This window comes from Trachypithecus francoisi, unplaced genomic scaffold, assembly GCF_009764315.1.
Source record: "Trachypithecus francoisi isolate TF-2019V2 unplaced genomic scaffold, Tfra_2.0 Lachesis_group0, whole genome shotgun sequence".
In the NCBI taxonomy this organism is placed as follows: domain Eukaryota; kingdom Metazoa; phylum Chordata; class Mammalia; order Primates; family Cercopithecidae; genus Trachypithecus; species Trachypithecus francoisi.
In genome coordinates this window covers 140303365-140315711 of record NW_022681453.1, presented here as the reverse complement: position 1 = coordinate 140315711, position 12347 = coordinate 140303365, and the positions used below count along the sequence as shown (strand labels likewise).

Genomic DNA, 12347 nt, shown 5'->3' with positions numbered 1-12347 from the left:
ATTTAAAGAGCCAATAAAAGCCCCTTGGGAAAACTGACTTCATACCTTGTCTACACAGTCCCCATACAGGTTTCCTAACCTGCAGTGAGTAAGGAATGTCACTTTCTACAAGGCCCAGGAACCCCATATTCTTGGGACCTCAAGAAGAGAGGAATTCACCCAACTCATAGGTATGTGAGGGTAAAAACCCATGGCTGGGCTCAGCATTAAAAATCCTAAGATTCCTTGCAGAACAGAATTCCATCAAAGCCAATTTTAAAAGCCTATGTAAAAATAATTATTCTTGCTGCACTTTATGCAAATAATCAGGCCAAATACAAGACTAAAGTTTAATTTGCAAACAACTCCATCCTATTGTGATTTATTTTTAACAAAAATGAGAACTGGAGAGAGAAACTATGTTTCAAGACGTATACATTTGTCTTTAGATTCTAGACTCATTAGTTGTTTTTAAGTTTTTTGCACACATTTTAAACTAACGCTGATTATTCCTGTGAACCAACCAGCAATCTCCGGCTGCAGCCCAGGAGAAGCAAAAGGGATGAGTAATGTAAAAATCTGGATCAATATTCTAGTTCTGGGCAATTACCCTGCAAATCCTGCCAGATGATTAGAGTAAGTAAGGTGCTCATAACCCGGAGGTATCTTTTTTGGGAAAATAAGACCAAGGTAGCTAACCAAAGCCAAGCCCCATATACCCAAATCTTAGCAGGCATAACTATAGCTACCAGTTATCTGGGTGTGTCCACAGTTTTAGGATTTTTTTTTAGCTGTCCTTACCATCTCCCCTTTGTTTCATTTATATTATGTCTTCTAATAACCTAGTTTGTCTCTTCTCACCTTCAGGCCATTGAACTCCAAACGTTCATGCAATCGGAGCCTCAAACAATGGCTACCTTTTACCAGGGACCCTTAGATAGGCCTCAGGGAGATCTCACTGCTGTTTTCCCAAAACAGTGCCCCCATCAGCAGGAAGCACTTAAGATTGATCACTATCCTTATCCTTATTCTAAGAATAGATGTACTTATCCTAAGTTAGATGTACTTCTTTAGAGGGGGAATGATAGAGTCAGGAGACAGCCAAATGCTGCCCAGGTCATTGTGTACAGAGGGATTGCCTAAACATGCCCATGACGAAAAATTTCATCCCTTAACACATACACAGTAAGAGAAATAAATCAATGTGGAGTGGCTCAGACTAAGGGCCTGCCTGCACACTGGGAGAATGGGGTGGAGCCACCAGGAATTCATGCAGGGGTAGAAGACTGGGCTCTTCAGCTCATGTGTGGTGGTCTGGTATTCAATTTAGTGAGAGAGAAAACCTGCATGCAGGACTCCTCTTTTTGTTGAGAGTTTTCCTTTTCACTTAATAAATTCTGCCCTCCTCATTTTTCAGTGTGTCCCTGTGGCTAATTTTTCCTGGTCATGAGACAAGAACCCAGATTTTTGCTCAACTGAGGAAAAAATCCTGCATTAATGGTATGATTTAAAGCATCAGTTAGTTAGTATGCATGAAATTAACCTTAGGTCATGAGAGCCACCTATTTATTATTTTTATTTTTATTTTTTGAGATGGAGTTTCGCTCTTGTTGCCCAGGCTGGAGTGCAATAGCACAATCTTGGCTCACTGCAACCTCCACCTCCCAGGTTCAAGCAATTCTCCTGCCTCAGCCTCCTGAGTAGCTGGGATTACGGGCATGCACCACAAAACCTGGCTAATTTTTAGTAAAGATGTGGTTTCTCCATGTTGGTCAGGCTGGTCTTGAACTCCCAACCTCAGGTGATCCACCTGCCTGGGCCTCCCAAAGTGATGGGATTATAGGTGTAAGCCACCACACCCAGCAAGAGCCACCTATTTAGATGCTCAACTTCCAAGCAACTGAGATAAAACTGAGGAGCTTGAGACTACTAAGCAAGAGGAAAAGGTGACACTGAGGAGTTGTATGAGAAAACAATGATTTCAAACACAAGACGGTATTAGTGTGGCTAAGTTGCAAATAACAGAAAACTCTAACTCGTTTGACAGAAGATGTTTATTGGCTCACATAGCTGAAAAGTTCTGAGGTAGTTATGCTTCAGGTAAGGCTTGGTCTAGTGGCTCAAAAGATGTCACCAAGAACCTAGTTTGTCTCTGTTTAGTCACTGTCTTCTTTGGTATTGGCTTTAATCCTCAGTCTCCATATGGTAGCATCTGGAAGCTTGAGAATCTCCCCTTTTAATAGAAAAAAAAAGTTGCTATAATTCTAGGCCTCACATTTTCCTATGTGCCACAAAGAGGACAGATAAAATCTCCTCTGGTAGCTCTCAATGAAGAAAAGCCTCTCTTTTCCACAAAACCCGGTATCTCCTCATATCACAATGGCTCTGTGGCCAAGGGGATGGGATAAGCTGATTGACACAGCCAAACAGGGTCCACTCATGAAGATGGTGGTGGTGCTAAACCACATAGCTGAGAAAGGATACCTTCCCAAAGAATACCTGGGTAACTGTTCCCAGAGGGAAGGGGAAGAGATGATGGAAACCAATAAAAGATGACCACTTCTAAAAATGTTGTTTTATAAACTCTGATTTCAAATAGTTAGTTAATTCTGTAATTCTTAACTTTCCTGTGTAGACTCTACGTTCCTCATGTTTGTTTTATCTCTGGTCCTGGACCTAGGAAGGGCATTTCTGACTCTGACGCCGATACTGGATTATGTGAAAACTTTTCAACTATTGACTGGATGAAGCTATCTAACAAAGCATTAACCACCACCAGAAAGTGACCATTTCTCCCTCCCTTGGCAGTGGCCTCACAGCTTATTAGAATGTAGGCTATCATGGTAGTGAAGGATGCACAGACTGGGAGAGGATTTAGAGTAGGAAGCAATGAGAGGGGCTGGAACTATATAAACTTTTATGAAAAAAATCTCCAGTTGAGTTTACATATTCCCAATCCCAGAATGATGTCTCATAAAACAAAGGCAATCAGGTCTCTTAAGACCTGAATTGGCCAGGCGTGGTAGCTCAGGCCTGTAATCCCAGCACTTTGGGAGGCCGAGGCAGGTGGATCACAAGGTCAGGAGAGCGAGACCAGCCTGGCTAACATGGTGAAACCCCATCTCTATTAAAAATACAAAAAATTAGCCAGGCATGGTGGCAGGCACCTATAGTCCCAGCTACTCAGGAGGCTGAGGCAGAAGAATAGCATGAACCCGGGAGGTGGAGCTTGCAGTGAGCTGAGATTGCGCCACTGCACTCCAGCCTGGACAACAGAGCAAGACTCCGTCTCAAAAACAAAAAAATTAGAAAAAAAAGAAAAAGACCTAGATTACCCTCTGCTGTTTCCCTAAATTACTTTGGTGGCCTCAAAAGGAAAGTAACTTCTGAAGAAAAGGTCCTAGAGTTGATAATGTAACTGCAATGTTGCTTCCATCAAATAAGGTTTTCAGTGAGACAGAGTTATAAAAAGCAGTACTAATAAACACTTGTATATAAAGAGTATCTACAGAGATACACAACCAGTAGGAGTGATTGCCTCTGGGGAGAACTCAAGAGATAGGAATGACAAGGAAATGTACTTTTCACTGAACACCCTTTTCAACTATTTCAATTCTTTTTTATCATGAGCATGTTATATCTAGTCAAAGATTAATGTTTCAGGATTTGAAAAACAAAAGAAATGCAGCGCTGGTCCTCATAGTCATTTAGCTGGAGTTAAGACTAAGAGACTTGAGACTATTAGAAAAATATAAGATGGCACATAATTAAATACTAACTTGGGTGGTACTGATTACAAGTAGAAGAGGAAGAGAGATCTGCTTAGTTGAAGGAGCTGGATCTGAGTGATGAAGGGAAACTAGAAGCACAGGAAAATAAGCAAATCAAAACGGGCAGAGACATAAATATGTACAATTAAGTAAAGAACAGTAAACTCTGCAGTCAGAGAGGCCTGGCTCCAATTTCAACTCTATAACTTACTGAACAACCCTGAATGAGTTTTATAACCTCTTTCGACTCAGATTTCTCATTTGTAAAACAGGGAGAAGAGCACCTACCTTAATAGGATTGTTATGCATAATGTATGTAAAGTGATTAGCACCTGATACAGAGTAGCTGCCCAACTAAATGATGCTTTGTACAAACATCATAGAACAGGGGGACCAGTCTTGCTAGACTAAATGTTCAAAACGGCAAGATAATACTGGCTATTAAAGTTAAGGGTTACAGCAAATTGTGAACAGTCATCTCATTTTGTCTCTGGGTTCCTGCAGCATAAGAATTATAAACAAGTATCACCATTATGCACTCTCTAAAGTTCAAGGTGGTGAGAGATTTGACAGTTATAGGGCTTTTCTCTAGCATGGCGCCTCTGGTGCTTAATTAAGACAGAATTCTGACTGAAGGCCTTCCCACAGTCATTACATTTATAGGGTCTTTCCCCAGTATGGATTCTTTGATGTCGAATAAGGTGTGCCTTGCAAAAGAAGCTTTTCCCACAGTCAGTACATTCATGAGGCTTATCCCCAGTGTGGACCCTCTGGTGCTGAGAAAGATCTGAGTTCCACATGAAGCCTTTCCCACAGTCCTTACATTCATAAGGCTTCTTCCCAGTGTGCATTCTCTGATGTCGAAGAAGGGCTGGGTTTCGAGTAAAGCTTTTCCCACATTCCTTGCATGTGTATGGTTTCTCACCAGTGTGGATCCGTTGATGTTGTGTAAGGCTTGTGTTCTGACTAAAGCCCTTCCCACATTCCTTACATTCAAAGGGTTTCTCTCCAGTATGTATTCTCTGATGACGAATCAGGTTTGACTTCCAAACAAAGGCCTTAGCACATTCTTGACATTCATAGGGTTTCACCCCACTGTGAATTCTCTGATGTGCAATGCAATGTGATCGAAAACTGAAAGCCTTCCCACATTCCTTACATCCATAGACCTTTTCTCCATTATGAGTTTTCTGGTGTTGATCAAAGTCCTCACTTTGATCAAAACACTTGCCACATTCCTCACATACATAGAATATTTGCTCACTTAGAATTTTGTGATGTATACCAAGGAGGTTATTGACATCAGTATTCTCTGAACTCTCTTCTACTGAGATCATCTCATCCTTGACAATCACTTCTATAATATCATTTGAAGAACTTTCCATAGTTCCCCCATTGAGGTAACCAGGCCATCTCCCTAACCTGCTTTTCTCTTCACAGGTTTTCCCAAACCATAATTCCCGGGATCCACACCACCGAGGTCCACTTGATAGGACCACGAGGTCCTGTGTTTCCTCAAGAATTTCCTCCTTCAAGATAAAATCTTCTTTCTTCCTCTTCAACACACCCTCTGAAAAAAGAAATCAGAGCTTCAAATGTCATCATTATCCATGACAGAGCGACAAAGGTCACCAAGTGGTATTAATATGTCCACTTCTCTCCAACTGCCACCTGTCTCAGTGGCCCTGTCCTAGCTGAAAATGGCAAAAACAAGGCTAATACACAGAAAGAAGCCAAAAGTAAAGACAGCAACTAGATAGAATCCCTGAGGGCTATGATTCCTGGCACCAAACCAAGTACCAGACTAGGCTCTCAGAAAACAGATGAATTGAATCTAAGGAAAACAAAGTCAGAATTCCTCCTAGGTAGCTGAGTACAGTTTGTAACATGAGAAGAACAGGCCAGGACTTAGGGCAGAGGACCTGTTCAGAAATAAGGAATCATTAGTGGTATACCTGGGAACCTGGGCTTGTCACACACAGCAGACAGTAGCAAGAATGAGCTTCCTCATATTTTTCAACACTAAAAGGAAGTATAGTCTTCTCTTTCAATCCAATCACCAAGTTCACCATGAAACCATGGAAAGTGCCTTCTCAAACTACTCCAGGCAGAACTGGGTAAAGACTCCCTCCTCTTTGTTCTCATAGTGTCTTACTCACATTCTATTACAGCTTTATCATTTTTCTGTAATTATAAATTTATGTATAATGTCCCATGAGACTGTGAGTCCTTCCAGGATAAGGGCCATATATGACTTGATTTTTTTATCCCTAACAACTACCACAATGAGTAAAACACAGCATCTACATTAAAAATATTGAGTGATTATAGCAGCCAGATGGGGCAGGCCATCTGTTCAGTTTAAGCCTAAGACAAAAGACCCATCCTAATTTAATTAAATTAATTGAGCTTGTCCTAATGAAAGTTGGAAGCTTAGGGTTTAAGTTTTCTCTTAATTGGCTGATTTGGGGATTTGGCCCCCAAATTTGTTTAGAACATGAATGGCAAAATGGACTTTTACATCTTATAAAAGAAAGACAGGAAAAGGTGTGACTGAGAGAAGAATGCTCATTTCCCTCTCACTTACCAGGACAAATTAGGCTTGGACCCTCTTTTTGCAGTTTCAGGTTTAATGGCTCTTCCACCTGCTCAAGATGGGAAATCTCAGCAGGTTTTAGAAATGGATATTCTGCCAGGGTCAAGATACAAATAAGGCTGGTTCAGTCAGAGGAGTGACGCCCATCAGGAAAAGAGCAGACATGGAAGTGGTAGGGAGAGAATAAAGGTGGGTGAAAAGACTGGTAACATAGATAAGCAGAAATTTGAAGGTATAGAATAATAAGGATAGGCTGGGCATGGTGGCTCACACCTGTAATCCCAGCACTTTGGGAGGCCAAGGTCAGTGGATCACCTGAGGTCAGGAGTTCAAGACTAGCCTGGCCAACATGGTGAAACCCTATCGCCATTAAAAATACAAAATAAAAATTAGTCAAGCATGGTGGCACACACCTGTGGTCCCAGCTCCTCAGGAGGCTGAGGCAGGATAATCACTTGAACCCGGGAGGCAGAGGTTGCAGTGAGCCGAAATTGTGCCACTGCACTCCAGCCTGGACGACAGAGCAAGACTCTGTCTCAAAAAAACAATAATAATAACATAAAGGATAGAAAATACTGGAACAGAGAAGTTGCAATTCCATCAGTTCCCAAAGATATGAAAACATGTAACTCACTTGAAAATGTCAAGAAGAAATAGAAAAGACTAAGGCCTCTTTGTCACCTATCCCTAGGAGGTGAAATCAAGTTCACATAGAAAACAATCAGGATAGGATGGAATTGCAAAGAGCTATTCTTGAGGACTTCCTGTCTAGGCAGGCTATTCTGGGAAACCATAATCTCCTAGTTTCCTTCCTATCCATATTGCTTTCTCATTCCACAAAGATTCAATGGATGGGGTCTCTCTATGGCATCCACAAGAAATGGACTCACACTCTCAGCCACTTCCAAAAGTCACTTCCTACTCAATAACAGACATCTCTGTTCACAGAGATCTATTCTAATACACCTTACTTCTGCTTTTGCTAGAACTGTCGCTTTGTAACTTTCATCCAAAACCTCCTAAGAAACAGATCAATTCTACACCTTCAAATGACAACCTTTTCTGTTGCCAAATCCAGAGACTATGTATCCTCTGAGTATTAACTTCTGTAAGACAAAAGTGGACTTTGAGTAAGGAAAGATATGTGCCAAGAAGTCAGCTGCAGGTCAGAGAGTTAGAATGCTGCGCAAGGAGTAACTTAGCTGTTAGTTTTCTACCTAAAGCAAAACAAAGCAAAGCAGAGAAATTCCCTTAGGTGGTGAGGAGAGGAAGCACTGAGAATGTAGAAGACACTGTGGTGGTCTTCCCACACCCATTCCACTCATCCCCACTGAAAAGTAGCTATGCCCTTTGTAGGGAGCTGGAGTGGGGAGATGGGTATCCCAGCTCCACTCCCTAGGGTAGGCTCTGACTTAGATAAGCCAAGCAGGTTAATCCCATTCCACTCGCTACATGGGAGACTGATTCAGAGATCGGCAATTCAGACCAAGTCAATCAGTGCACAGTAGTTACCTTGCCACAGTGATTGATTTAGAGTTGGCATATGACTTAAGGTAGTCCATTACAGCATACTTGGCACTTTGATTCACAATGTTTAAAGCCTAAGGAAGGCCTGCCAGGTTTCTTCCCCTAGGTATGAAGCAGCAGAGTCCTGTTACTACCATCAATCACCTTACAACCAAAAGGGGAGCCAGACTGTAGACAAAGCCAACACATACAGAGACAGAGCAGAGAATGTAATTCTGATCAAACTGTACTTGTAGCCCACTCTACCTCAGACTTCCCAGTTACATTAAACAACAAATTCTTCTTTTTTGTTTAAGCCAGTTTGAATCGGGCTTTAATACTTGCAATCAAGAATACTCTAATATGAAAAGACACAACAAGGAACTGTGATAATGAGGAAATTGGGAGTACAGCTCAAGTCTCACTGTGCCCAAAGAAGAGCCCTATGGGAAGATGAAATAGGGCCAAGGAGGCAACCAGGAAACACAGTTATCACTAGGAAACTAACAGTAAGAGAGTCCTCTTGGGCCTAAAGTAATCCCAGGGCTTTCCCCTGAGGAACAGGAACTATTTGGCTGAGGGTTGAGAGTTCTTGGTTTCTAAAGATAAAGATGGCCATTACATCCCAAGCTGGAAGACTGTAAACAGGCCAGGAAGCAGAAAGGGCACCAAAGATCGGAGTAAACAGGAAACTCATGGGTCAAAGATACATCATAGTCATGATAGCAGCAGAGATGGGGAAGAGGCAAAACAGGTTAATGAAGATGGCACACAGAGGAGTCAGGATGAATAAAACAAGGAGTCAAGAAGATGGAAAACTATGGGAACACAGAGAAGAAATGGAATCCCACTAGTGTCTACAACACTAGGTTAAAAGACTATCTATCCATGACATTTTAAAGATCATGACAAGCAAAATGGTCAGATGACCGGCATGTGTGCCCTCACTCACCTGAGGAGATGCCCCTTGGGTCCTCTCCATCCAGAGCTCCCCAAGGAACCGAGCACCAGGGTGCTTCCCCTCGCTCCAGCTGGGAAATCAGAGCTGGTTTGGGAAATGGAAATGCTGCTTAAGAGGAAAAAAATGGGACAGGCAGATGACTGGTGTGACATAGAGTAATCCCAAGGCTCCTCCCAGGCCAGTGTCTTCAGGGACAAGAGGGGAAAAAAGGGAAACAACTAGGAAGAACAAGAAAAGGAATTTCAGGGGAAAGAACGAGAGAGGGGCCAGGAGACTTACAAAGGTCAGGAAGTTGACAGTAACTGTTTATGAGTTAGCAAATGGATGATTTCACTCATTGAGGAATTGCATCCTCAATTCTTACCTGTCCTCTCCCTCCTAGAGCTCTCATGTTCAGACATCCTCATGAGGATGCTAGGAATTGGCCTGGATCTTGCAAACCGAGAGGGCGGGGAACTGAAGGCTCAGTGGGGCACTGTGAATCTGCTCTCTTCTCACTATACCCACAGCACAAGGGTAGGGGTTGAGCAGCTCTCACTCTGGGGCAAGGAAGTCCTGTATAAGGCCCAAACTGATACCAGGACTTCCTACTTCCCAACGACTGCTGAGGTTGGGTCACTAAAAATCCAAGAGCCTGAAGCTGCCACTGAGCTGAGGGTTATCAGCAACTCCTGAGCCTTTGAGGAAAAAGGAGCCAGCAAATTCTGAAGGGTGGAGGCAGGGCCCAAAGGAAGACCCTTACCCAGGGAAGCCACAGCCCCGTAATTCTCCAGCATCACATCCCTGTACGGGGCTCTCTGAGCAGGGCCCAGGCCGATCTATTCATTCTCAGAGAAGTAGACGGCCACATCCTCGAAGGTCACTGACTCCTGAAACAACATGTGTTTAAATGCCCTAGGACAACCTCAGGACCAGGCCAGGAGGAAGGGGAGACAGGGCACCAAAAGGTACTGTGGGGGGTGCCTGCGGGGATTCTGGATTCTGAATGTCTACAGGAACTCCATCAGCAGATGATTTTTGCCTCCTATGTACAAAGAGACAGGGCATCAGCTATCAATTTTATCATGTCTCTTCATCTCTATTTCAGCAAACATTTTCTCCTCTTTTTTATGAGTCTGCAAAAGTTTTCTCGTTTCATCCTTATACCCCAAACCACATCTGTGCTCTAGGTCCCATCCTTTCTCCACAATGTGTCCTCCTTCAGAGGTCACCCACCCTTGATAACAACTATCATTTCACCCACCCTTGATAACAACTATCATTTCTTAAGCCTGTGCCAAGCACTTGATACGTATTGTTTATGTCTCATAGCCTACTATCAGAGCCATTTTATGGAAGAGGAAACTGAGACTCAGAGGGATTAACTTCCCCCAAAGTTCCAGAACTGAGACAGAACCCAGGCCTGTTTGACTCTGACTCTCGCCTGTTATGCCACACTGTCTTCCGTCCCCATTCCTACCCCTGCTGCCCCTGTGCAGGACTCTTCCTCCTTTGTCCTCCCCAGTCACTGCCACTAGCCACAGAGGCAGTTAGGGCTCCTCAGAACATTCAGGTTGCCCTGGACACTGTACTCAACAGGACAGATCCTCGTTATGACTTTACTCCCTGCACCCCCCGACTCGCAACACACTCTCATAAAGATCCCACCTCACTTGCTTCCCCTCGTCCCAATCTCCATGTTCCCATTTTCTATATCTCTAGGAGTCTCAGCTCCTGCACCTTCTTTCTCTTATCCTCTTCCTTAAGAAACAAATACTGCTCACCTCCAGCCATTGAGACTTCCTGTAATTCTCAGCTACTGCCTCCTTCAGGGTCTTAGTCTCCATACTGTGGAGGAGCTCATTCTGGTCCACTGCACGTCAGTCCTTGAGCACTACAAAGTCTCCACAGCTATTTATCCAGCACTCCAGGGCTCCAAGGCTTTGGCTGACTCACCTTTGTCTGCCTAATAGAGTCCACATTCCTCTGCACTACAGACAATTCCATTCACTACTCACAGACCCAGCTTTCCTGGCCAAGATCATCAGCCACCACCACTCTCATCCCCTATCCTCTCACAATTCCATTGGGAAACCAAATTCTTTCCTCGCCCTGTTCTGCGTCCTTGCACCTGCGGCTACTCTTGCCTGAAGATCCAGTTCTTCCCTCCTGATCCTGCATTGCAAATTCCTTTTCAACCTAATACCCAGCTCAAACATAACCAGCTCTGTAAAGGTGGCTCTGAAATTCTGGCCATTCATCGCCCCCCACGGCACCCTATGCGCTCTGCCCCAGCAGTCGGCTCAACCACGTGCCGCTGCACGTCTGCTCTCCTTGAGGCTCATGTCTCAGGGGTGTCGACTCCGCTGTGCTGCCTGTCCCTCGAGGCCCCTCACTCTGGGTTGTAACCCCATTTCCCAGCCGCCGCACCACCCGTCTCCGGGCCTAGAACCCAGGGCAGGGCCAAGCCTGCTTCCAGGCTCCGGTCCCGCACTCACCGGGCGCGCCCGGGGCGGCGCCGGCTGTCCCGGTAGCAGCTCAAGGTCAGGGCCGAGGCGTGTCCTGCTCGCCAGGGCCGCGGCCGCCATAGCCCGGGTCGCCCTCTGGGAAAGCGAGCGCGCGCCAGACCCGACCGGAGGCTGTTGGGGTCAGGAAGGAGCGCTCTGGACCTGGTCAGGTCTGACACGGCTACCCTGAGCCCTGCAGCCACCTGAGTAAGACTCCGACTCCGCTCCCCGCCAGCCCCCACGCCCAACTCCTCGTGCTCCTCGCCAACCAGACCCTGCATCCGGGAGCCCGGGGCTTGGGCCGCTCCGGTTGCTCTAGGACGGCGGAGGGCGCCGCGTCTCTGTGGTCCTCCTTTCTAGCTCTGGAAGGGTGGGGAGAGCGGTCTGGTTCTCCTGGAGACACAGACGATCCCAGGGGCCGCTACCGGGGTAGGGGTGCAGGCGGCTGGGAAGGAATCCGTCCCCAGCGCTCTAGGCCATCCCTTCCTCTCCAGCTCGCTGCACCCTGGGTGGACAGGTATTTGCTGACAGGAGATAGCGGGTACTTCACTGGACTGCACCTTCTCTTTTATCTCTCCTTTTACCACTTTCTACATTCCCAGAGTAGACCTGTATTTTATGTTATGTCTTTTAACATTCTCATCTTTGTGCCTCTAACATGCGCCCGATGTCTAGCACCTCCTGGGGAGTAATTTCTTTAACTGCCAAGAAATATTTGTAGAATTGTCCACGAAAAGTCAAACTGTAAAATATTTGAAGAGATTTATCCTGAGCCAAATATGAGTGACCATGGCCCGTGCCACAGCCCCAGGAGATCCTGAGAACATGTGCCCAACGTGGTCGGGCTACAACTCGGTTTTACACATTTTAGGAAGACATAAGACATCAGTTAACACATGTAAGATGTACGTTGGTTTGGTATGGAAAGGTGGGACAACTGGAAGAGGAGGCTTTCAGGACATAGGTGGATTCAAAGATTTTCTGAGTAGCAATTGGTTGAAACAGTTAAGTTATTGTCTAAAGATTTAAAATCAATAGAAAGGGATGTC

General features: G+C 44.9%; 2 protein-coding genes across 4 annotated transcripts; both read right to left on the bottom strand.

Annotated features, from left to right (window-relative positions):
* Nucleotides 1-2015: 2015 nt before the first annotated feature.
* Nucleotides 2016-11608, bottom strand: LOC117083969. 3 transcript variants are annotated; one of them, XM_033212231.1, is made up of 5 exons: nt 11290-11608; nt 8804-8917; nt 5172-5319; nt 3759-3838; nt 2016-2212 (listed from the first exon to the last, which is right to left on the bottom strand). In XM_033212231.1, the coding sequence occupies exons 1-3, from the start codon at nt 11577-11579 to the stop codon at nt 5265-5267; spliced, it is 459 nt and encodes a 152-aa protein (XP_033068122.1). In that variant the 5' UTR covers nt 11580-11608; the 3' UTR covers nt 2016-2212; nt 3759-3838; nt 5172-5264. The 3 variants fall into 3 exon arrangements, with proteins under 3 accessions (XP_033068122.1, XP_033068123.1, XP_033068124.1); XM_033212232.1 differs by lacking the exons at nt 2016-2212; nt 3759-3838; nt 5172-5319; nt 8804-8917 and adding an exon at nt 8924-9351; XM_033212233.1 differs by lacking the exons at nt 2016-2212; nt 3759-3838; nt 5172-5319; nt 8804-8917 and adding an exon at nt 9688-9836.
* ZNF662 (zinc finger protein 662) lies at nt 3845-5165 on the bottom strand. The gene has a single exon (XM_033212230.1). The coding sequence runs from the start codon at nt 5132-5134 to the stop codon at nt 4292-4294; it is 843 nt and encodes a 280-aa protein (XP_033068121.1). The 5' UTR covers nt 5135-5165; the 3' UTR covers nt 3845-4291.
* Nucleotides 11609-12347: the final 739 nt, after the last annotated feature.